Genomic DNA, 22,698 nt, shown 5'->3' on the forward strand with positions numbered 1-22,698 from the left:
ACAAGAAAATGCAACAGGTTATGTAACTTCGGTAAGGCTTCGTAAGCTCTCAGTCTTCAGTTTAGTTCTTTGGCCTCATTCCCATAAAGTCCATCTGAAAACTCGTTTTTCTTCAGATCAAAGAGGATCTGATTCAGATGATTTGGAAAAAGTATCAACTTTTCTTTTTTAATTGTCTTGGAAATTCTGATGCTTAGTCCAGATAATTTGTCAAATTCTGGGCTTTCTTTGCATTAGAAATATGTTTGCATATGTGGTGTTTGAAAACGCTGACATATCCTAATGGGCATGTTAATGTTAAAACCAGTGTGGTTTGATATTTAAGCGCCATTTCCGTGCTGGGAACAATGCCAACCTCAGTGTTCTGTGCTCCAGCAGCTCAGATCATGAAAGCCTGAAACAGCTCGCCTCTTGTTGCCTGAATTTCAACGCAATGTGCACGTTACATCCAGTTTTGGCATTTCTGTCTTAGAAAGCACTTCTTTAAAAATGGCATACCATATATGTAAGGGATGTAATAGGCTGAGCTCGTCGTAGTAGAAGGGTGGGCTGCCAGGGCTGGGGAGTGGGACGTGTTCGTCAGAAGGCACAGCAAAGCACCAAGTCAGCAGAATGCAGTGACAGAAGAGCTGAGGACCAGGGGGAAGGGAAGGGGACCAAGGGCAAAGGCCGGCGGCAGCCAGGAAGGGAAACCGATCCCGAGATGACAGGAATGTGCTAAAGTCGGAGTGCTTAACTCCTGTAGGCTAGAACACAAAGTGTGATGCTTTGTATATGCTTGGACCAGAAGTGAGTGGGTGTGTCACTGTGGGCGTGGGCTTTAGCACCCTTTTAAGACCGCTATCCTAGCTGCCCGGAAGCCAGCATTCTGCTAGCAGCCTTCAGATGAAGACTTAGAGCTTCCAGCTCCTCCTGCACCATGGCTGCCTGGGCTCTGCCGTGCTCCAGCCTTGATGATAATGCACTGAACCTCTGAACCTGTAAGCCAGCCCCAATTAAACGTTGTTCTTATAAGGGTTGCCCTGGTCATGGTGTCTGTTCACAGCAGTAAAGCCCTAACTAAGACACAAATGAATCAGATGTTCATGCAGATGTAACCTAAGTTCTATCTCAAAGAAGTTGCTTCCTGAATAAGGCTTCTTTCAAAAGAAAAAAAAATAAACCAATGTCATTTTAAAGCTTGTTTGTAGTTACTTACTTTAAATTCCTAGGTCATCTCTGTTTGCATGATATGCTTTGTTGCCTGAGATTGTTATGTCTTATAGCTGCAGTAAGACCACTATCTTCATAGTAGGTATTAAATTAAGTATTTAATAGTTTGGCACATCTCCCAAGCACCAAAATTACGTGATAGGTTCTTAAACCATGAATCTTATATTATGGGAGTTCTCACATGTAAATTACACTCAAGAATATTTTCATTTTTATTTATTTTTTTAAATCTACTAGCTTGTTATAAGGCATAGAAATAAGGAAAATGGATGAAGATACACACAAGGGAAGGTCCTATACAAGTGACAGAAAATTGGTAAGAAAAACTCAAACAATGACCTTTTTCACATAACATTTTAGCTTAAAAAAAAAACCTTTCATTTTGTATTTAAGTTTCTAGTTAGCAAGAAAGTCTCAAAGGGTATAAACAGAGAGCTGGGGAGGACCCGCGTTCAGATCTGGGGCCTTCTGGCCAGCCAAGGTACCTGGCAAGCTGCATGTGCAGTCAGAGGCCTGTCTCAAAAACTAAGGGCGATGTAACGGAGGAAGATATGCATCTACACACTCATGTGCACACACACCTACACACATGTGCACCTTCACACCTACACACAGGTGCACATGCACCTAAACATACATGGACATGCCTACACATACAGGTGCACAAGCACCTATACACTCATGTGCCACACCTACACACAAGTGCACACACCTGAACATACCTACACACATAGGTGCACAAGCTCTTACACACATACCTACACACACAGGTGCACACACCTACACTCATGTAACTCATGTAAAAGCGGAAAGAGAAATGACTTTACAAAGTTGCCCCCTGACCTCCACAGGAGCATGGTACTCATATGCACAAGCACACACACACAGACACACACACACAAAGACAACACACAGACACACACACACAAAGACACACAGACACACACACACAAAGACACACAGACACACACACATATTTTAAAAACACATATTTAAAAACACATATTTAAAAACACACATATTTTAAAAACCCATGCTTCGGCATGCTTTGGCTGAGCATAGATGAGCCTGTGACTTTTTTGGGCTTGTAAAAGCTTCCTGAGACTGGTTCTGGGCTACGGCTTTCCTCCCCTCACTCAGCAGAGAAAGCACTCACACACCAAAGAGAGAGGGAACAAAACTCGGGTCAGCCGGCTTTCCCTTAAAGCCTAGTTTCTTCCAAATCACACATTGAAGGACGCAAACTGTCAGTATCCGAAAGGGGCCTTTGGAAGACAGAAGCCAACACAAGCAGTGTGAGTGGTTACACACGGAGGTGCAAACCCCTTGGCTGGGATCTGCGTGTATGGCGGGTCTCCCTGTGCGCTAGATGACAGCCGATAATGACCTGGTGGTGAGCAGAGACGGTCCCCACTCTGAGAGGAGAAAGGCTGCCTGGCCCCTCCTGGTGCTCACGAGCTTCTCTTTCCCCGTGACTATGACATTTCCACGAGAGGGGCACAGAGTGTACTCACAGATGCACAGGACTATGAGGAAAAGGAGGTAAGTGAGCAGCTCTCGTAAGACGCTCTTCAGGTACTTCTCTCGGCTAGCGCTGCTCTCCTCCATGAGCCTTGTTCCCCAGAGACCTTGAACATGGCAGAAAACAAACAAAACAAGGTCATCTCTCATAAGAAATGACACAAGTGGCAAAAGGAAAAGTGGTATTAACAGTAAACGCGTTCTCGAGTGTAATATGGGCACATAAGAATACGTGTGTACGCGAATTGTGACTCAGAAGTGATTTAGCAACTACACCTTTAATTACTATAGGCTGTGCACCATCCTTTTCCTTTTTTTAAACAAATTATTTTTATTAGATATTTTCTTTATTTACATTTTAAATGTTATCCCCTTTACTGGTTTTCCCTCTGAAACTGGTTTTCCCTCTGAAAAAAACCCTATCCCATTCCCTCTCCCCTTCTCACCAGCCCACCCACTCCCAATTTCCTGTCCTGCATTCCCCTATAATGGGGCATCAAGCCTTCTCAGGACCAAGGGCTTCTCTTCCCTTTGATGTCCCACAAGGCCATCCTCTGCTACATACGCAGCTGCAGCCATGGGACCCTCCATGTGTAACACTTAGGAGGATGGGAAAAGAAGGCAATTCAAGATTTAGCAACTGTGCACCTCTCGTATTCCTACTGGGCAGCCACCTCTGAGGTCACCACAGTGCAAACCCGAGTTGTTGCATCATCCAAGGTGGAAACATCTATTGAGCTTCTAGCACCTTGGCAGAAAGGCTGCTCTGCACTCGTCTCTGTCCTAGAAAAAACACCATGGCAACTGACTACGCTTAGCCTGTGTAAGCTTAACAGGCTTTTCAAAGCGCCGATTAATACATTTTAAAATTAACAGCAACAGCTCCTGCAGCTTCTCTGTTTTTATTTTCGGGGGTGGGGGGAGAACTACGATCAGCAGCCATGTTTTATGTTTTAGCAGATGGAACATGTTGGGCTGGTGAAGTAAAGATGATGTAACCTTCAGAGAGCTTGCTGGAGAGATTCAGCCAGCAGGCAACATGGCGGCTGTCCAAACCCCGGGTTAGGGTCCCGTGTGGTCAAGTCACATACTGGCTCCCCAGAGGGCCTTAATATCTTCCGCAAAACACCAGCTTCACAGTCTTTCCGGTTAGAATAGGTTCGCTATTAACAGACAGGAATCTGGCTCCCATATGTCACCTCTGGCGTTCATCTACCCCCTTTATTAACCCAGCGCAGACCACACTTGACTCATGAACAAGGCACAGGGAGAAAACTGGAACAGCGTAAGGCCTTTCCCATCGAGGAGATGAGCTCATCGGTGATGGCGATATGCTTTTGGGGCCTTATAACGATACAAGAGCTCCACTCTATTAAATTGAGATATCCCATTTTCCTTGTTTAAAAAAAAATCAGCATCTAAATTCAAGGACACCGTGTTACCCATCACGAGTTTCACCACTCTGAAAGCTGAACACAGTTTACGGTCAGCCTGCCAAGGTCTGGTACTTGTCAGGGAATTACTCACAGGGCAGAAATGCAGTAATGTTCAATGGTTACTCATTGAAACTATGTCATATTAAAGAATTTTTATAAATTTAAATGACATGGAAAATTACAACTCAGGAAATCAGAGGATCAGGCTCGGTAGCCTCAGGTACAACCCTCCATTATCTTTGGGTAGAGTTCTTGTGGAGGCCAGCCCACAGTGTGCATGTGGAGACTGCTAATCTCTTTAGCCTCTTTCCTGCTGAGTGGTAAGTGATTTTATTCTTTCCAGTGGTTTACAGACAGCTGTGCACTAAGGAATAGACATAATTTCATACAAAAGGTATTCTCAAACCTTTAAATAGAAACAGACAAAAACGATGTCAGATTTTTTCCTAAGTCAAATTTGTAATGAATTATGGCAATTTAATTCAAGTCTCTACGAGGAAATGAGTGAGAAACACCCTCTTCTTCATATTTCTATAAACTATTAACATATTTACTTTTCCCAAACTACCCTACCTACCTCCTAAAACTGAAATATTCACAATCCCTAGAGAAAGAAAAAGAAGGCTCTTCTTTTTCTTTCTCTAGAAATGTCTTCCTATTTCAGCAAACAATTTGATGTCTGTCTCAAAGCTGGCCCCACTCTTATCCTTCTGCACACGGAGCTGGTTCTGTAGTTATTGTGTTTCACAGAATCCTCTACATTCTTCAGCCTAGCATACGATCACACCAGCCTAGTCTGGAGTCTCTGTAACTCCAGATACCTGCAGGAAAACGTGCGAGCGAGCGAGCAAGCGAGTGAGTGAGCGAGCGAGTGTGTGAGTGTGCGAGCGAGTGAGTGAGTGTGCGAGTGAGAGTGTGAGTGAGTGCGAGCGAGTGAGTGTGCGAGCGAGTGTGAGAGCGAGCAGCAAGCTCCTGCAGCATTCAGGGCCTGCTCAGCCTTGTTACTGCTCCTGGGTCTTTGACAGTCTCCTCCCTCTTCAAAATGTAGCTCCCTTTGAATTCCCGTGGAGACCTTCACTGACCTCCTCAGGTAGAGATAGCTTACCTCTTCCCGGCGTTCCTCCCACACCCAGGACACGCACGGTAAAAAATTTTTCTACAGCTGTTTCACCCGCTGGACTCAGAACATGAGTGCTTGAGGTATGGGGCCTTGTATTAGCCATCCGGGCATTCCCAGGACTTATCACAGAGATGATGCCCAACAAGTTTATTGGCCTCATGAATCAATTGCATTACTAGAGCAACATCTTCACAACTAACAGCCTAGAGAGCAAAGGCAGTGATGAAGTGAGAAACGAGACAGAGGCTAGGGAAGGAAGCGTGGACTAAAGCTACAGAGACATCCTCTGTGTCCCTATGCAGGGCGCACACGCGCACACACACACACACACACACACACACACAGAAGCTGGAGGGCATCAGCCCCCGCAGTTACTGTCCACCTCGGTTTTCAGAAAGTCCCTCTCACTGGGCTGGAACTTGCTGAGGGAGGAAGACAGTGAGCTCTGTCTTGGCCTCCCCGGTGGTGGGGGTGCAAGCACGAGTCACCACACAGTCAGCTCTTTAAACATGGGTTCTGAAACACCAAACTTAGGACCTTGCTATCTCCCTAGTCCAAGTGAAAGTGCCAGTAGCCAAATGTGAAGGCAGAAAAAGAGAAATAAAGGAAAGAAAAGAAAAACAAAGGAATAAGGCCCTTTTCCCATCAGGTTGTTGGGGGTCCTTCTGCTCCTGAGCTGGGCTGAAGGCCAAGATAAGCCCTCGGAGATTCATGCTAATATTACGGTGACCCCGAAGCCTTGTTTCCTGCCCAGGAATGGATGCTGGGAATCCCTGAGTCTCTACCAGAGTGAGCCGAATCACAGCCTTCAGTGGCAGTACTGAGGGGGAAATCTCTGGTTGCCTTGGGGACCATATAGCTCTGGAGGGTTACACTTGTCCTCTGTGGCCACCACAGACAAAATGCATGTGCACCACCCACGAGGTTGTGGGTCACAGTGACACCCCCGAGTTGAGGGGTAATTCATCCCTCTATCATTCCTTTTTTTTAAAAAAAAATTTTACCAAGTTTTTATTAAAAATTTCTACTCCCCAAGCAGTGTTTTGGATACATTATCTGATTCATCATTCAATTCTAACAACCTTTACCAGGTAGAGATTTATAAGTGAATAAACTGTGCCAGGAAACTAAGTATTGAAACTAGTTGAAATATTACAATTCATAGATAGTTCAACAATGGTTTCTTTACTGACCAATCCTGTGGGCCATAGCCCATGTTGATTCTTAGAATTCTGATACTGAAAGGCCGTGCTCTTTAGAGGAGAATGAGCAACTCTCTTTTTGTTTTATGTTATGATAGACTCTCACTCTCTAGTCCTGGCTAGCCCAGAACCTGTTAGCCCAAGCTGTTCTCAGACTCACAGAGTTCTGCCTCCTGACTGTGCCACCACATACAGCTTAGCAGCTGTCTTTGGAAGAAGACATAATTTTAGCAGAAAATAGATTAATTTAATTTTACTGTTTTATTTGGTATAAATTTCTCTGTATAGCTCTGGCTGTCCTGAAACTCACTCTGTAGACCAGGCTGGCCTTGAACTCAGAAATCCGCCTGCCTCTGCCTCCCAGAGTGCTGGGATTACAGGCGTGCACTACCACCACCCGGCTGAGTGTGGTATTATAATAACCGTAATTCTAATACCTACACGCTGAAGGGATGAGGCAGGGGATGGAAAGTCCCAGGCCACCTTATACTGTGAGATCCTGTCTCAAATAACCAAAATGTGTGTGTGTGTGTGTGTGTGTGTGCATGTGTGTGTGTGTGTGTGTGAATATGATCAAAATACATTGTATGCATATAAGAAATTTTCACAAATAATAAAAATATTATAATTAAGAAATCATGTCCATCAAGTAAGAAATGGATGAAGAAGAGACACATAGCCGATGGCACCAGTCATTTGTAGGAACAAAATTGGGGTGCACTGTGCTACAGGGAGGAGCCTTGAAAACAGGCTACATGAAATGAGCCAGACACAACAGGCCAAATCCTGATTTCACTTGTAGTGAGTTTGTATGGATGATGAAAAGGTTTGGGAAAAGGCAGTTAAGTGGAACCACATGGTTATAAATGTATCTGCACACATGTAACTGGCTAAAACAATAAGTTTGATGTTGCACCTACTTTAGAACAATTTTGAAAAAGAAAGAAAGTAGGTTCTACCACTTTAGATAAATTAGGAATTTGGATACATAGATATGGTTAATCCTAAATGTCCTGAAGAATCAACATTTATTAGGTATGAACACTGCAGTTATCTGTTACAGTAAGAACAGCTTGGACTCCAGTGCCTGTACTTAAATCCTAGTTCTATTATTTAATACTTGTGGCCATGGAAAAGTCATTTAAGCTATAAAAGCCTCACCTCCCTCATCAGGAAGATGGGGAGGATAGCTTCTAATGTAGGCGGTACCCTAAGCAAAAAACAAACTATGACTATAAAAAGGCTGCCAGTGTACAGATCACAGTGAGCAATTCACGGTCACCCAAGAGATTAGGGCAAGGTTTCTCAACCTGTGCCCTGCTGATGTACAAGGCTGCCCCAGGCACTTTAAGAAGTAGTACAATTCTTCCTTTCTATTTGGGATTTGACAGGTGTAACCCTACTCCCTCCTGGGGTTATAAAAGCCCGTTCACACATTCAGATAGTCTACGTATCCTTTAAGCAGCAAAAGTACCTCTACTCCCTTGTGAAAACCTCACATTTAGGATAACGCTATACTGGTGATGGAGTAAGACTGAATCCAGAGATCCAAATCAGGCCAAATTAATCAGACCCTGTGCACAATGATCATGAGCTGCAAGTAAGAAAGGAGGAGGATCGGCAATAGCACTTTGGTGTGGTACCATTTGGTATAGCCAAGTTCAGACCTTTATCATCCTCAATAACTTTCTAATAACTGAATACACCCCTCTGTAGACATCAAAAGGAAAGGCAGGAGAAATGCAAGTTACATATGAGACAAGATAATGATGGCTAATTATCAAACAGTAATGACAATGCCAAGCTCTGATTCTTTTAGGAAAAATAAGAGTAGCCCTCTCATTCATTTGAGCCTTAGCAATATGCGACAGATTGCTAACTGTGGACATATGGCTACACTGTATCATTTGTTACGTGTATTAACAATTTGCCAATGCAACAGGAGTCCAAGTGATGAGTGTTACTTCCAAGATGATATCTGGGGCATTATCATCAAATCCTTCAGTTGTCTTTTGCTTCCTGTGGCCCAGGCTTTCAGCACCAATTCACTGGTGGCTACACACCAGCCCTGCCTGGCTGATGTCTCCCTGCCTGGATATTTACCTCTGGAGACCATCCAAGACACCAACCTGCTGGGTCCCAGTCGCCTTCAACTGCTTCTTAGCAGGTAGAGATACATTTTAATTCCCCAGTAAGATACAGTGTCTCCCAGAAGTAGTTCTTCAACCCTGATTACTCACTGCTGAGAGGATAAGTCCCTAGAACAGGGAACATCATTTGTGTCTGTCTACTAATCTGGGGCGGAGGGGAAGGGCATCAGAAACTATGGCCAACACTTTCATTCATTTTATAATTGAGAAGCTGAGGCCCTGAAAGCCTGAACGAGTGACAGGGGAAGCAGCTGACCACTCGAGATTTCAGTCATCTCCCTTAACAGTCCCCACTACCTGTGGATATCACAAAAGACACTTTCTGTTCTGATCCTTCAGGATGATTCCCAGGACACACACAGGATTTCCATGATTGTTATCCTAAAAGCCAGGAAAAAATTCACATCTTATTCATTATTAGTGATTTTACATTTCTGGGCTGTCCTTTGGAAAATAATGATATGCTAACATAGCTTATTTTGCTTTAGAGCTGCTAGCTGTATACTATCTACATAGCATGTGCTAAACATTTAATACATATGACTTATTTAATAAGCAACAAGAATGCCAACTACATTTTTTGTAACAGAAATTATATGTTTAAAATTTTCTATAATTAATAACTTCCCAATTGTGCTTTCTTGTGAAATGTACCTGTGACAGGTATGCCATCACATTGTTGTTATTTTATTATTATTACATACAAGAGTTTTTAGGCATTACTGAGGTAAAATATGCAAAGATGCAGAGGGTACGACCCCAGAAAGTGAATTATAGCTTCCATGCTTCTACTGTACCCTACTCCCCCAGAACCTCTATAGAGCTCCCACTGCTAAATTCAATTATTGTGAGTTTATTGAAATTCTTCTTTAAAAGAAATGCACACACACACACACACACATATATATATATAGATCCCAATATAAAAATACACATTTTATTTCATTGTCTCCAATTATTAAGTTCAGTTACCTATGTAACCAAATGCTCAAGCTGATCATGTGACTTTCTATATCTATTAGCTTATAAGAAACTTGTATGCCACTTTAGTGAATACTTCTAGAAGCACCTTCTACATAGTTTAAAATAACAATCTGTTTTATGCTGTTCTAGACATCAAAAAACCCCACACATTAGTGCTTTCTATTCTATTCATTACAGTTACCTCAAAAGGATGTTTTGATTTTCATGATGCCCGAAGTCACATTAACTAGGATGCACATGTAAAGGCAATATCAAGATATTCTTTCATCATTTCTATCATTTCTGATATTCAAGAAGTACAACACAGCGAAGGTTTGCTGTCCATTTGAGATGTCCTCTCACTTAATTCTTCCAACACATCAAGGGCTATTCACTAGCTATTTCTTGTCTTAAAAAACAAAAAGAAAAAACTAAAGGGTCAGAGGAGTTAAATAGCATGTTCAAGGTCAAACAGCAGCAGAACCAGGATTTGGATACTGGCCTGACCTGTCTAACCCACACTGCTTCAACATCTGCATAGTTTCTGTGGCGGGTCTGGTGATGTAGACAGAGGGCAAGGGGGGAAAAACAACAAATCCTGGGATGGACCTCACTCGTAAAGCTGGAGATTAAGAAAACTAGGTGGGTGAAAGTTAGTGAAACTCTTTTTCTCGGATACCTCTGGCTGTAAAGCTTTGAGAACATGAGGTCAACTGGCTATTGGAAAATCCATGTCCTTTCTTGCATTGTGGAGAGCTGGGTGCACAGAACCCTGACACATTAACCACCTGGTATCTGGAAAAGCAATCATCTTGTTGCAATGGCAAAGGATATTACTTCCAGTCTTTAAACACACACACAAGGATTGGGGGGAATGTATATTTTGTTTGCAACTGTTTAAGAAATGTCTAGAATTGGAAATGGTCAAAAGTGTGTTTTTACACATTTCTGTCAACAACTCCTCTCTCAGCCAAGCCTACAATGACCCGTTTAAATGCACCCCTCTCAAAACTTGGGCAACACTGTAGGTCCTTCCTAGAATGGCTGAAGGGACTTGGCACATCACCACCAAAGGAAAAGCTTGGGCACTGGAATAAACTTGCTTCTCATTTATGACATTTAGCAAGCATAAAATTCCAACTATTATCAGTTGTACTAGAATATTCACTTTTCGGCCTCCACAAGCCCCAGGTATTAATGGCTTTTTTTTCCCCCAAAATGTGCTAGGATCTTAAGGAGAAAGGCGCCCAACGATTTTGCACCAAGGACGCAGTGAAATTCGGTGATGGGTACCGGAAATCGCGCCGAATTAGCGGAGGTAGAGAAGGCACTCGGGGAAGGAGGCGGGAACACAGAGGATACTAGGTGGAGCCGCAGCAGACAACCACCCTCAGAGGACTAGGGTTCGAGCCCGCGAGCAAGCAGTTGTCAAGCGCGCACTGGACGCCGCGGGTCCCGATCTTACCTCGCAGCCCGCGCACCAGCCTCTCGGCCCAGGCCACTCGGGGCGGCTGGCCGTCCAGCGGGAGGTGGCGATGCAGCGGGTCCCCGCCGCCCGCGGGGCTGGGACACGGCGCGCCCTGGTCCTCTAGCCGGCGCCGCCTCCCGCTCGGGTGAGCCGCGCCGCGGTAGCTCCCCAGCCCACGGCCGCGGGCGCCCGCTGAGCTCACGGCCGAGGAGGACGCCGACCTCCGGCTGCCCGGGCGCCACTCCACGTCCATCTCTACCACCATCCCTCCTTCTTCTCCTTCCACCTCGTCGTCATCGTCATCCTCCTCGGCCTCAAAGCCCGGGTTATCGCGGCTCCACGCCTGCCTGGAGCAGGACGAGAGCGGAGGAGACGGCGAGGCCGAGGCTCCGGCTGGGGGGTCCCGAGCGGCCGCCTGCCGGATGCGCTCCATCTCGATCTCCAGGCCCCGCTGCTCCCGGAGGCCGCCGGGGACTGCCAGGCCGGCGCCTCCCGCCACCAGGCGTCCGGGTCCGGACGCTCGCGGCGCAGATGAGCGCCCTGTGTCCCCGGGCGGCTGCGGCTGCACGCGGCTAGAGTTCACCATGGCGCTCACTGGCGCCCAGCGCGCCCTGGAGCGCCGCCGCCCTCTGCCGCAGGAGCCATGTTCTTTTCTTCCCGGGGTCTGCTGCTTGCTCCCCGCCTCCGCCCGCCCCCTCGGCCCGCCTCCTGGGCTCTAGCCTGGCCTCGACCGGCCTCTGGCATGCTGAAAAGGCCCGATGGCCAAGGATCTAAGTGGAGCCAGGGTCCCCACATTCTTATGGGGTAGCTCGCGAAAGGAGGGAGTGCTTGGCCAGCCAGCTCCTCGGAAAAGTGGCTCCTGGATGTGTCCACGCTTGCATGACCTTAAAATAGTGCCTAGGCCCATCTTCCTGGGTTTGCAAAGGTGCAAAGAAGAGGGTAAAGACTGAGACCCTTGGGTGGACTAGAGTAAACTAGTGATATCCAGCTTGAACTGAACTCTCCAGGAAGGGAAAGAAATCCTTCCTTCATTTAAAAACCAGAAAGAAATCCCTAAGGCTGCCCCACTTGCATTTGGTGGCCTTCACCTCCCTGATTCTATGTTTATTGGATGATTTCCTGTCTCCACTCTCCAGACGTCTTGAGGAATCCAAGGGTTGGGTTTTGGGACTCTCCGATTTTTGATGCCTCCACCATTACCTCATTTCCGCTCCTGGCAAGCCCCTGAGTAACGGAATCCTGCCTCAGGCGTTAGATCTAGATCTCCATCCTCACTAAAACCCCAGCTAGCACATCCTACTTAAGACTGCAGTTGGGTCAGGCAAAGCCTACTCCAAACTCAGTTCTTCCTTGTTTCCCAATCTCTTTTAAATGTCAAACCCCTGGCCAAGATCTGTGCATCTCTGCCCTCACTTCTACGCCTACTCATAGGATGTCCTCATCCACCTCCTCTTCAAGTTCTGCGTGGATCTTCTTGTCACTTCTGTCCTCGAGGTTTCTCTAATGCTATGTTTTTCACTTTCATTGTGAGCATTGTCATTCCACACTATAGAAAATGATTTCTATCACTTCTCTTCTCTCTTCTGCCATTCTAGTACTAAACTGGTTCTCTCTCTCTCTCTCTCTCTCTCTCTCTCTCTCTCTCTCTCTCTCTCTCTCTCTCTCGCCTCAAGGATAGGACTGGGTTGGGAGCCTATAGGTGGTATCCCGCCCCCACTGCCCCCCCCCATATTCTTCATGTTTCCACAGTTTCCAGATAAGGGGTCAGCCATGTTGGTACATTTAAGAATCTATGGAATTCTAGCCTAAGTGGTAGCATTTTATTTCTGCAGTTTGGCAAATGTGCTTGATCCGAATCCTATATTAGTTTGCCAGGCTTGTTATAATAACTTACCACATGCTATGTTCAATAACACAAATATATTTCCTCAAAATACTAAAAAAAAAAAAAAAAGTTGGTTGACCTCTTCTGAGATATGTCTTGGCTTGCACATGGCCCGTTTTGCCTGTGTCTCCCATTGTCCTCCCTTAGATGTTTCGTGCTCCTCTTCCTCCTCTTCTTCGTGGTCACTGTCATCGTCGTCGTCATTGTTGTCGTTGTCGTCGTTGTTGTTGTTGTCATCGTCATTGTCGTCATCGTAGTCGTCGTCATCACCATTGTGGTGGTTATAGACAGCCAGAATAGTATGATTTAAATTTAGTTGCTTTTAGAAAGTCTTGATGACCACGTATGCTGAGATAGCAGGGCTTGGGAATTCAACATTATGAATCTGAGGGGTACACGATTCATTCAATCGTTGAGGACACTACAATATTTTTCTAAATGATCTCCCTATCACACATCTATCTCCCTTCCTATCATTATTTGTTAATCTCATGTATGTTTCTTGTACATAAAATTAAGAATTGAGCAACTTAAGCAGAATTGTAAGGACCCTGGTCTCAAGAAAAGACCTGGACCTCAAGAAAAGAAAGAAACAGAAATCTCCCACTAGAAAGGCTGGGATGCCTGTCTAGCAAGAGGTGTAGTACTCTGAGCTGAACCACCTGTGCTGCATTAACAGTATAACTGCGTAGCAGACATATTGCCAGAGGAGTCAGGTATAAAGAGGGAGCACAGACTTGGGGTCAGACAATGGGTTTTATGCATTAATTTTAAAATGTGACTCAAAAAACTATAGCTATCACTTAAGATTCTGAGAAATGGAGACAATGGGTCCTCCATATCAATCTTACTGACTCAGTCCTAGAATTCTAAGTCTCTTTGTAGGCTTCTGGGCACCCTGAGTTTGAGAATTTACAGTATGTTTCAGATAAAAGAGTTTTCATAAAACACATCTTTTAGCCTGAGTTTTATAGTCACAGTGATGAAGTCATCCAGAATCCCAGACCTAGAACCCTCAATGGAGCTCCAGACCGTGTTTATCACGTAATTCATTATCAGAACCATAGAAGCAGGCAACCACATGACCTGGGGCGAGTTACTTCACTTGTGCCTGTGGAATGGAAATGATAAACACTTGCCTCATAGACCTGTGAGGATACGTTGAATTGATACAGATGTCTAAGACTATCCCTTCCAGCTGCTGTATCAAAAATACCATGACCAGGTGGTTTATTAACATCTGTTTCTCGCAGCTCTAGAAGCAGAAGTTTCACCAGCATGGTGCCAGCAGTGTTGGTGTGTTACAAGTCTTTTCTGAGCTATGTGGCAGTGTTTAGATTTATCTTCATGTGGTGAAGAAACAAAAAGCTGCATTAGGGTGTGGGTGGGAGATGGCTACGTGTTGAAGGATCAGTGCCAGCTGGTGATCCTGTGCCAGCTGGTGATCCTGTTGGGAAGCGGTGAACCCTTTGTGAGGTGGCAGCCAAGTAAAGGTGGGTCCTCAGAGACATACTTCTGCTTGAAGGGAATATTGGGGTCCAGGTCTTTCCTCCCACCCTCTCTTCTCTTCTTCCCTCCTGCCCACCTTCTGCTCACCATGGGCAGCCTTGTTCCACCACGTGTGTGAACTCTAGTGATATTCACACTCACAAGTGTGACTGAATAGAGCTAGTAAACCTTCTGTGATTATGAGCCAAAACAACCTTTTCATCCTTGTGACTTACCTCAGGCATTTTGTCACAACAATGGAAAATTAACCAGCACAAATCCCCTTTGGCTGTCTAAGACATCCATTGCTATGACTAATCTTCCTATAAAGGCCCTACCTCCTTTTAGTATCCTGTGACAGATAGGAATTTTGGTGTATGAATTTGGGAAATATCACACGGTAAGTGCCATGTATTGTTAAAGCTGTATTCATGCTAATGCCTTAATCACATTAATTATTTTTGGTCCACCATAATTGCTCCTTGATCATCTTTGCCTTGACTTGACTATGCGTTTGTTGAGAACAGGGGAGGCATAGCAAACACAAAATTGTAGAGAAAATATTTTCTGAGAATTCAGTGTGCGTGGGATACATCTCTTGGAGCACAATCTCTGAAATGGGCAAAATCTAGTCCTCGTGTGTTAAGCAAGGGCTGACGTTCAGGAGTCTTTGGTCATAGAGCTGGACCTTTCCTGACTCTTTGGAATGAGAGTGAGAGTTGTTTGCTTGCCTTTTGGGATATTTTTCCAACTAGAAGACAACAGGTCACTAAGAAATATGTTCCTTTTTTAAATTTGTCCTTGGCCCCTCTTTCTAGTATGTGTGAAATCTTTGCTTTAAATAGTGCTGCATTGGTGAGGAAAAAAAATGACTCAGCCAAGGAAGAAACAGAGCAATCAGATTTCTTCAGTTACTTTATATTTACCTTGAATGTCCATTTTTGTGCTTTTACTTATATAATGAAATGTGATTCTGGCTTGGATGGGTTGAAAACAACGCAATGCAATTTAGGCAGATCCTTCACAGAGTTGTGTTCTCCATGGAGAGATGGTCCCCCTGGATATAAATAACAGAATGGGTTATTATGTAGCATCTACTTAATATGGAAGTTTCCAGCAAAGAGGGAATCTTCTTAGGCTTAAGTGGTTAGGAAAAGCAGTGAGATCACATCATAGAAGGGCCCAGAGTTGATTCTGATAAATAACAGTTAGTAGCAATAATAGGTCTTTTTTTTACAGTGTTAATTAGTTAAAATAAATATGAAACATTCTTCCTAGAGGTCACCCTCACCCCCAAAAGTAACTCAGATTGGTTAAAAAATCTATCTTAACAAATAAGTAATTCAGATTAGTTAAAAATGTATTTAAACAAATAAGTAATCCAGATTAGTTTAAAATGTATCTAAACAAATAAGTAATTCAGATTGGTTAAAAATATATCTAAACAAATAAGTAATCCAGATTGGTTAAAAATATATCTAAACAACTTGGAGCTGGATGTGTATTTGCCTCAATTTTACTTGCAAGAAAAGTGATTTTAAGAAAATCTGCAATTTTAATGCACCATAATTCAAAAAACGCTGAGATCCTTTATGCTGAATCTGGCTTAACTTTAGTCTTAGCTTCCTGAGCCCAGCTGTCCAAAGCCTTCGTTCATTCCGGTTTGCTAATGCCCCCTGCTCCGTTTTTACTTTTACTTTACTGTGTTTATCCTTGGCAGAGCAACCAGCTCACGCAAGGCCCGAGGCTGTCAGATTTTCTCCCCTTGGACAGAGTTGCTTCTTTTAAACAGACATTTAAAACACACTGCTTCTCTCGTAGAGCTTTCCTTATATAAAGTGAGATATAACAAACAGTCGGTGGCTTCCCCTGGCTACCTTCGTAGCACGTATTTCAGTAATGTGATACTGTGAGTCCTGCTGTGCATATCATGGATTGCTTGGTTTCCGCTTCATCTCTGTCGTGGGCTTTTCTGGGGACATACTGTACAAATCCTACCTTTAGTCTGGTAACTCTGTAGATAGAGAAACTTGTGACCAGCAACCTTAGGGAGAGTCTACTTTAGATTTGGCACACATACATCCAGCATATGTTCAATGCTCCCCTGTTAATTTAGCTGTTTATTTACTAATTTTCCAGTGAAAACTAGGGAGACAGACACAAACTGAGTTCCCGTTGGTCTGGACGTCTCCACCTTCAATAAGAACTCTGAAGAGTTCCTTGCGTGTGTGGTGTTGCTTAGCAACCCGCCAAACAAACATGTTTTTCCTCATTTCCCCTAAGTATGTATTTATTTAACAACATTGTAAAATAACCTTTTACCACTCAGCATCTGAAATCATTAGCAGAAAATCCGATGTTTGTGCCACTGTAAGAAGAAATGTTAGCCAGTTTTAAAGCTCCCGTTTAGTCTCATTTTATCTCTAATAAGGCGAGGCTCAGATCTGTGGCAATCATATCTGGCTCGCATTTAGATTGAGCTGCCTGTGTCTGTGAGGGGTTATCTTAGCATCAGCCTTAGCTGGCACTGTGGTGATAGAGTCCTCCCCTCTCTGACTTAGTTTCCTGTTCAGAGTAATGAAGTTAAATATTCATTTTCAGACCCCCTGTGGAATCCAGATCGAATGCTAATGAGGAAATATTAATGAGTTCACCAAGCCTTTAGTGAACTCCACAGACATCAGGTGCCATGTTGGATTCCAGGGAAACAAGAATGAGGCATACCTTCTGTTTTTACGGGAAGCAAACTGTATAAACAGACTACCCGGAAGCATCTTCGAATCTCTCTCATCCCTTCTTATTACAGTTCACAGAAACTTAAAGATCTTTCTAGACAGACTCTCAGTTATCAACATCTCCTGACACCTTCCTCATCTGCAACCCTGCTCTCTTTTTACTTGCTGGCCCGTCATGTAAATGTCGGTGTTCTTGGTATCCTCTGTCAGTCACCTTCCTGAGTAAGATGCATACCCAGGATAGGGGTAGAGGTGGCCGTTTCTTCACTGGCGTCTGTAGCTCAGCAGCCTGTCTCTTTTTGAGTGACAGTGGTAGTCAGACTTTCTGGGCAGCAATGGTTCTCTGCTATTCTGAGTCTGAGTCTGCAGTATGATTCAGAGGTGGTTGACACCCTTTAGTTCCCAAGAAGTGAGTCAGGCAGTCAAACATGGCCAATCAGAGTATCTGACCGCCTCAGCCCCTGTGGTTGTAATAGAGGAGGAGTGCCTTGGCCAAGTTTGATCAGCCTTACTCAAGCCAGAATATGGGTTAGTTTTTCACCAAGTATTAAAAGGGAAAACCTTCTCTTGCCTGTTTGTGTTGTGGAGTTCTGAGTCCAGACAAGCTGGCAGCCAAACTAGACTCTCAGGAAGAGTGGAGCCAGGAGCACATATGCAAAAACTGCTCACACACACACACACACACACACACACACACACACACACACATCTTGTTTCATGTAATCCAGACTGGCCTCAAACTCAGTTTGTAGCAGAGGACGACCTTGAATTTCTGATGCTCATGTCCCCATCTCCTGAAGGATAGGATTACAGGCGTGTGCCACCGCCACCATGCCCTTAATTCCAGTGCTCTCCCAAAAGAGCATCGTCTCCAGCCTTGAAATAGGTATTTTCCTGCGCTATCTCCTCATTTAGTCAAGTACACATATATTTATCCTCTACATCTTTGTTCAAGGTGGGACTGAGAACAAAATTATTTGGATTACTATATAAACTTGCATCTTAATTAACTCTAGTTTATTCATTATGACTATTTGGGCATGGTTGCTACAAGACTTTGAAATATACTTCCACCATCCCAGACTTTCGCATAGTGTAACAGATCTTTGTCCAAATATCACTTGACCCCAACACGAACCAGGGTCTCAGCATCCCGATTCCTCCCAGACTTCACACAGCACTTCTTCATGTCCATTTTGTGAGTTCGTGGCTATGAGTGAGGCAGAAGGACTGTGCCTCTGCTGGTAGTAAATTTGTTATTAGGTTGCCACACAAGTAAAATATTTAGCCAACATTTAATCTTTGTGACACACTACCAGGAAATTGTTTTGTTCTAAAACGCAGATCCTAGAGTCTAACTCTGGGGGTCTCTGATCCACTCTGTCTTGGGAGGATCATAGAAGCATGCATGTCAAGAAGGTACAGGGTGAGCCTTGAGGACACCTATTTCGATGGCAGACACTTGAGCCCAAGAGTCGGTACTTATTGGAGCTATAGCTTGTCTTTTTGACTATCTTACTTAGGTTAGGGTCTTTGACACTTGCAAAGGAAGTTAGAACAAATGAATAGAAGTGGCTCATGAAGACTGATGAGAATCGTGCTAACATGCATGAAAGACTATGAACACATTTGGGCTGAGTAAGCTGAATAAGGCAGATAGTGGCTGGCCTGGGTGTCTCTAAGGTGTGTGTGTGTGTGTGTGTGTGTGGTTGGTATATGTGGTTTTTGTGTCAAGTGTGTGTAGTGTGTGTGTAGTATGTATGTGATATGTGGTATGGTGTATGTCTATGTGGTATATACATGTGTGTGTGTGTGTGTGTGTGTGTGTGTGTGTGTATGGTGGTGGTTATCGTGTGTGTGTGTGTGTGTGTGTGTGTGTTTTCATGTGCTGTGAATGTGTGAAGACCTGAGTCCGCCATTAGAGGACAGGCATGAGAATGTAAAACAGATGTCACTTTCCCTCTCTTGTCTTCTTTTCTTCCTCTTTCTTTTCCTCCTCTGTTGTCATTTCTCTTTAATTTTTCTCCGCTTTGGCTTCTGTTACCTGAGGACCTGAGCTGGAGCTTGAGAGACACTATTCGTGTTTGTGGTGTTGAAGGGTGGGAAAGATTACACTTACACTCAGATTAGTTAATAGTCTCTTAGTGGGTATTTTTTTTGAAAACTCATTCATATTGCACAAGCTATTAGGTGTGTTCGTTGCCCTGACTGATGCCACATATGTTGTGGGTTTGGGATGATGACCCTATACAAGCGTATCCCGGATGTAGCTTATGTAATTCCTATTACAACCAAAATGCTTAAATATATCAGCACCAGCATCTGTAAAATTATGTTATTTCACAAATATTCTACAAATGGAATCATATAACATGCATATTTTCAAAGTTAGCCTTTTTTCACTTATAATGTCCTGAAGGTCAATCCCAGTTCATGGTGTTTCCTTTTTTTATTGTTGAATAGAGTATCAAGATATGGATACAGTGTTTGTCTTAGCTTTCTAATATGGTAACAAATATCCAAGGCAACTTTTGAAAACAGAAAGGTATGTGCTGGTCCACACTTCTGCTTCAGCTCCTGATCCACAGGCTCCTTGCTCTTGAGCCTGTGGGGGAGGCAGCGGTCATAGCGGGGAGCTCACGGTGAAGCAACGCTATTCTATTCCCTTACCAGCAGCAAGGAAGCAAAGGGAGAAAAGATACAGGAGTCCCCCAGTCCTCTTCCGATGCATGTCTCCTAACACAACATTTTCCCAGTAGGCTGTAGCAATCCGCAGCTCTACCACATGCCAGAAGTTGTGTAGCATGTGAATGAAACCTTTAATACATAAATCTTTAGGGCAGAGGCTCTCAACCTGTGGGCTGAGACCCCCTTGGAGGTCACAATCAGATATTCTGCATATCATACATTTACATTACAATTGATAAGAGTAGCAAAATCATAGTTTATGAAGTAGCAATGAAATAATTTTATGATTGCAGGTCCCCACAACATGAGAAACTGCATTAAAATGCCTCTGGGTTAGGAAGGTTGAGAACCACTGCTTTAGGTTATATTTCAGGTACAAACCACAACAGTGCTATGGCTTAAGCAATTGCCCATTGAAGTGTGTGGTTAGTTTGCAGTTTTTACTATTTTATATAAAGCTGCTTTAAATTTTATATATTTCTACATAAAAATAGATCTCCCCTTAGGATGTATGCCCAAGGGTTCTTTCATATGCAAAGTGCATTTAAATAAAAAAGAAACAAATGACCAAACTACTTTTGAGGATGAGTACTACTTTACATTCCCACCAGCCTTGCATGGTCACCTGATCCACACTCCTCGAAGTGCCTAACATTTCACTACTTTTAATTATATTTGTCATTCTCATAGGTGTTTAGTGCTTGGATATGACTGTAGATTGTTTTACTTGTTTTCTATGCAGTACTGGAGACTGAACCAAGGGTCTTGCATGCTCAAGACACATGAATGTTGGGTACTGCCTCACAGCTCTAAATATGTCCAAATAACATTGCACATCTTTCCCTGTGTTTACCATCTGCGTGTGTCGGGTGTATCTTTTGCCTGTTTTCTGGTTGCATTGTCTCCTTTGCTTAACCTTTTCACTTTTTAGCATTCTTTATTATAGTGTATTAACATGAGGAGTCAGTTCTGGCTGTGATTCATGAAACACGCTCCTAAAACCCTTGGGCTCTTTGTGGTGATAGGACTGTCCTGCCTGGAAACACGTCATCTGAAAGGAGGGAGCCTTGGCTGAAAAAAATGTTTCCATTAAGATCCAGCTGTAAGGCAATTTCTTTTATTTCTTTCTTCTTCTTCTTCTTTTAAGACTGCAATAGAGTTTTTTATTACATATTTGCTTTACTTACATTTCTTTTTAAATTTATTTTCTGTATTCTTTGTTTACATTCTAAAAGCTTTCCCCTTTCCCAGTCTCCCCCCCCCCCCATATTTCCCATAAGTCCTCTTCTCTCCATCCATTCTCCTATCTTTCTCCCTCCCTTTTCTCTGTCCTGGTACTCCCCTACTATGCTGGATCAAACCTTTCCAGGATTAGGGCCCTCTTCTTCCTTCTTTATGGGAATCATTTGATATGCTAATTATATGTTCAGTATTCAGAGCTTCAGGGCTAATTAATATCCACTTATCAATGATTGCATTCCAAGTGTTTTAGAATGGCTAAGGTTAAAAACTGTAGGGCAATTTCTTAATTACCCACGATGGGTGGCGCCATACTGGGCTTGTGGTCCTGGGTTCTATAAGAAAGCAGGTTGAGCAAGCCACGGGAAGCAAGCCAGTCAGCAGCTCCCTTCCATGCCTTCTGCATCTGCTCCTGTGCCCTGCTTGAGTTCCTGCTCTGATTTGCTTTCATGATGAGCAGTGCTCTGCAAGTGTGAGTGAAGTAAGCCCTTTTCTTCTCAGGCCGCTCTGGGTCATGGTGTTTCGCCTTGACAACAGGAACCAGCGTTGCCTGGATGTGGTGAGAGGTGACTTTTTGGGGCTCCCGGTAAATGCAACTTAGAGGTGGTCTGTCCAAGGGGCCAGACAAGATTAGGGATTAGAACTCTCAGTTCTGCTACTTGGCCTCTAAAGAGGGCAGAGGCACTAGGGACTGAGTTCAAACAGCACTGACAAAGGATCAACTCAGTCCTGATACAATAGAAACCTCAATGCTGCAGTCAAAGGGTGTTTTGCAAACCGCACTCTCTGTGTACTTCCCCGAGTGTCCAATCTGCATAGCCGTCTCTGAGCTGTATCTTTAACTCAGTAAGCATAGATGTTTTCTTAAGTTCTGTAAGTTGTTCCATTGAGCTATGGAGTATGAATATGACAACAGTAACTCCTAAATGTGTAATGAGGCTGGGCATAAGTAGAGTGAAATAAACGCAGGAGAATCTGACATTGTGTCCTAGATTCCTTCATAAAATGTCCAATGGACAAAACTTTTTCCCTGCCTGTAATTTGTCTTCATCCTTTTAGAAAATCGAAGTTTTACATTTTGAAGAGGCTCAACTTAGTAAGTAATTCTTTATTGTTGTAGACTGTGCATTTGTCATTGATTCCAAGACCTCTGCTTCATCTGAGGTCTGAATGTTTCCTCCTTACTTATTCTATGGGAGTTTTATAATGTTATAGTTTGCATTCAAAAATCCACTTTGATATTTTTTTCTGTTTTTGTTTGTTTGTTTGTTGTATGAAGAGTGAGATTCGGGATAAGATCTCTTCTTGTTATTGTTTTTTTTTCCTGTCCTATGAATGATCAATTGCTCCCACACTGTAAAGACCATTGCTTCTGCATTGAATGGCTTTATTCATCTGCCAAAAATAACAGAGTACATTTATCAAGACCTATAGCTGCACCTTCCGGGCTACTGCATGCTGTCTGTCCATCTGCTGACACAACACTCACTGCCTCCCTTGTGGTAGCTGGATACTAATCTTAATACCATGAGGAAGGATGCTATTGAGTATGCAGCAAGCCAAACTAAAATATTATTATTGACAATAATGT

General features: G+C 43.7%; 1 protein-coding gene and 1 non-coding gene across 2 annotated transcripts in view; one reads left to right on the forward strand and one right to left on the reverse strand.

Annotated features, from left to right (window-relative positions):
* Positions 1–11,737, reverse strand: part of Pkd2 (polycystin 2, transient receptor potential cation channel) — a 45,486-nt gene extending 33,749 nt beyond the window's left edge. Inside the window, exons 1-2 of the mRNA XM_052198402.1 lie at positions 11,070–11,737; positions 2,727–2,840 (exon numbers count right to left, since the gene is read on the reverse strand). Coding sequence (XP_052054362.1) covers positions 2,727–2,840; positions 11,070–11,658 — 703 coding nt within the window. The 5' untranslated portion in view covers positions 11,659–11,737. The remainder of the gene's footprint in view (positions 1–2,726; positions 2,841–11,069) is intronic.
* On the forward strand, positions 5,922–6,049 carry LOC127696931 (small Cajal body-specific RNA 20). Its single transcript, XR_007980368.1, has one exon. It is a non-coding gene; the product is annotated as a small Cajal body-specific RNA 20 (non-coding RNA).
* Positions 11,738–22,698: the final 10,961 nt, after the last annotated feature.

The sequence above is a fragment of the Apodemus sylvaticus genome, chromosome 11 (assembly GCF_947179515.1).
Source record: "Apodemus sylvaticus chromosome 11, mApoSyl1.1, whole genome shotgun sequence".
NCBI classification, from domain to species: domain Eukaryota; kingdom Metazoa; phylum Chordata; class Mammalia; order Rodentia; family Muridae; genus Apodemus; species Apodemus sylvaticus.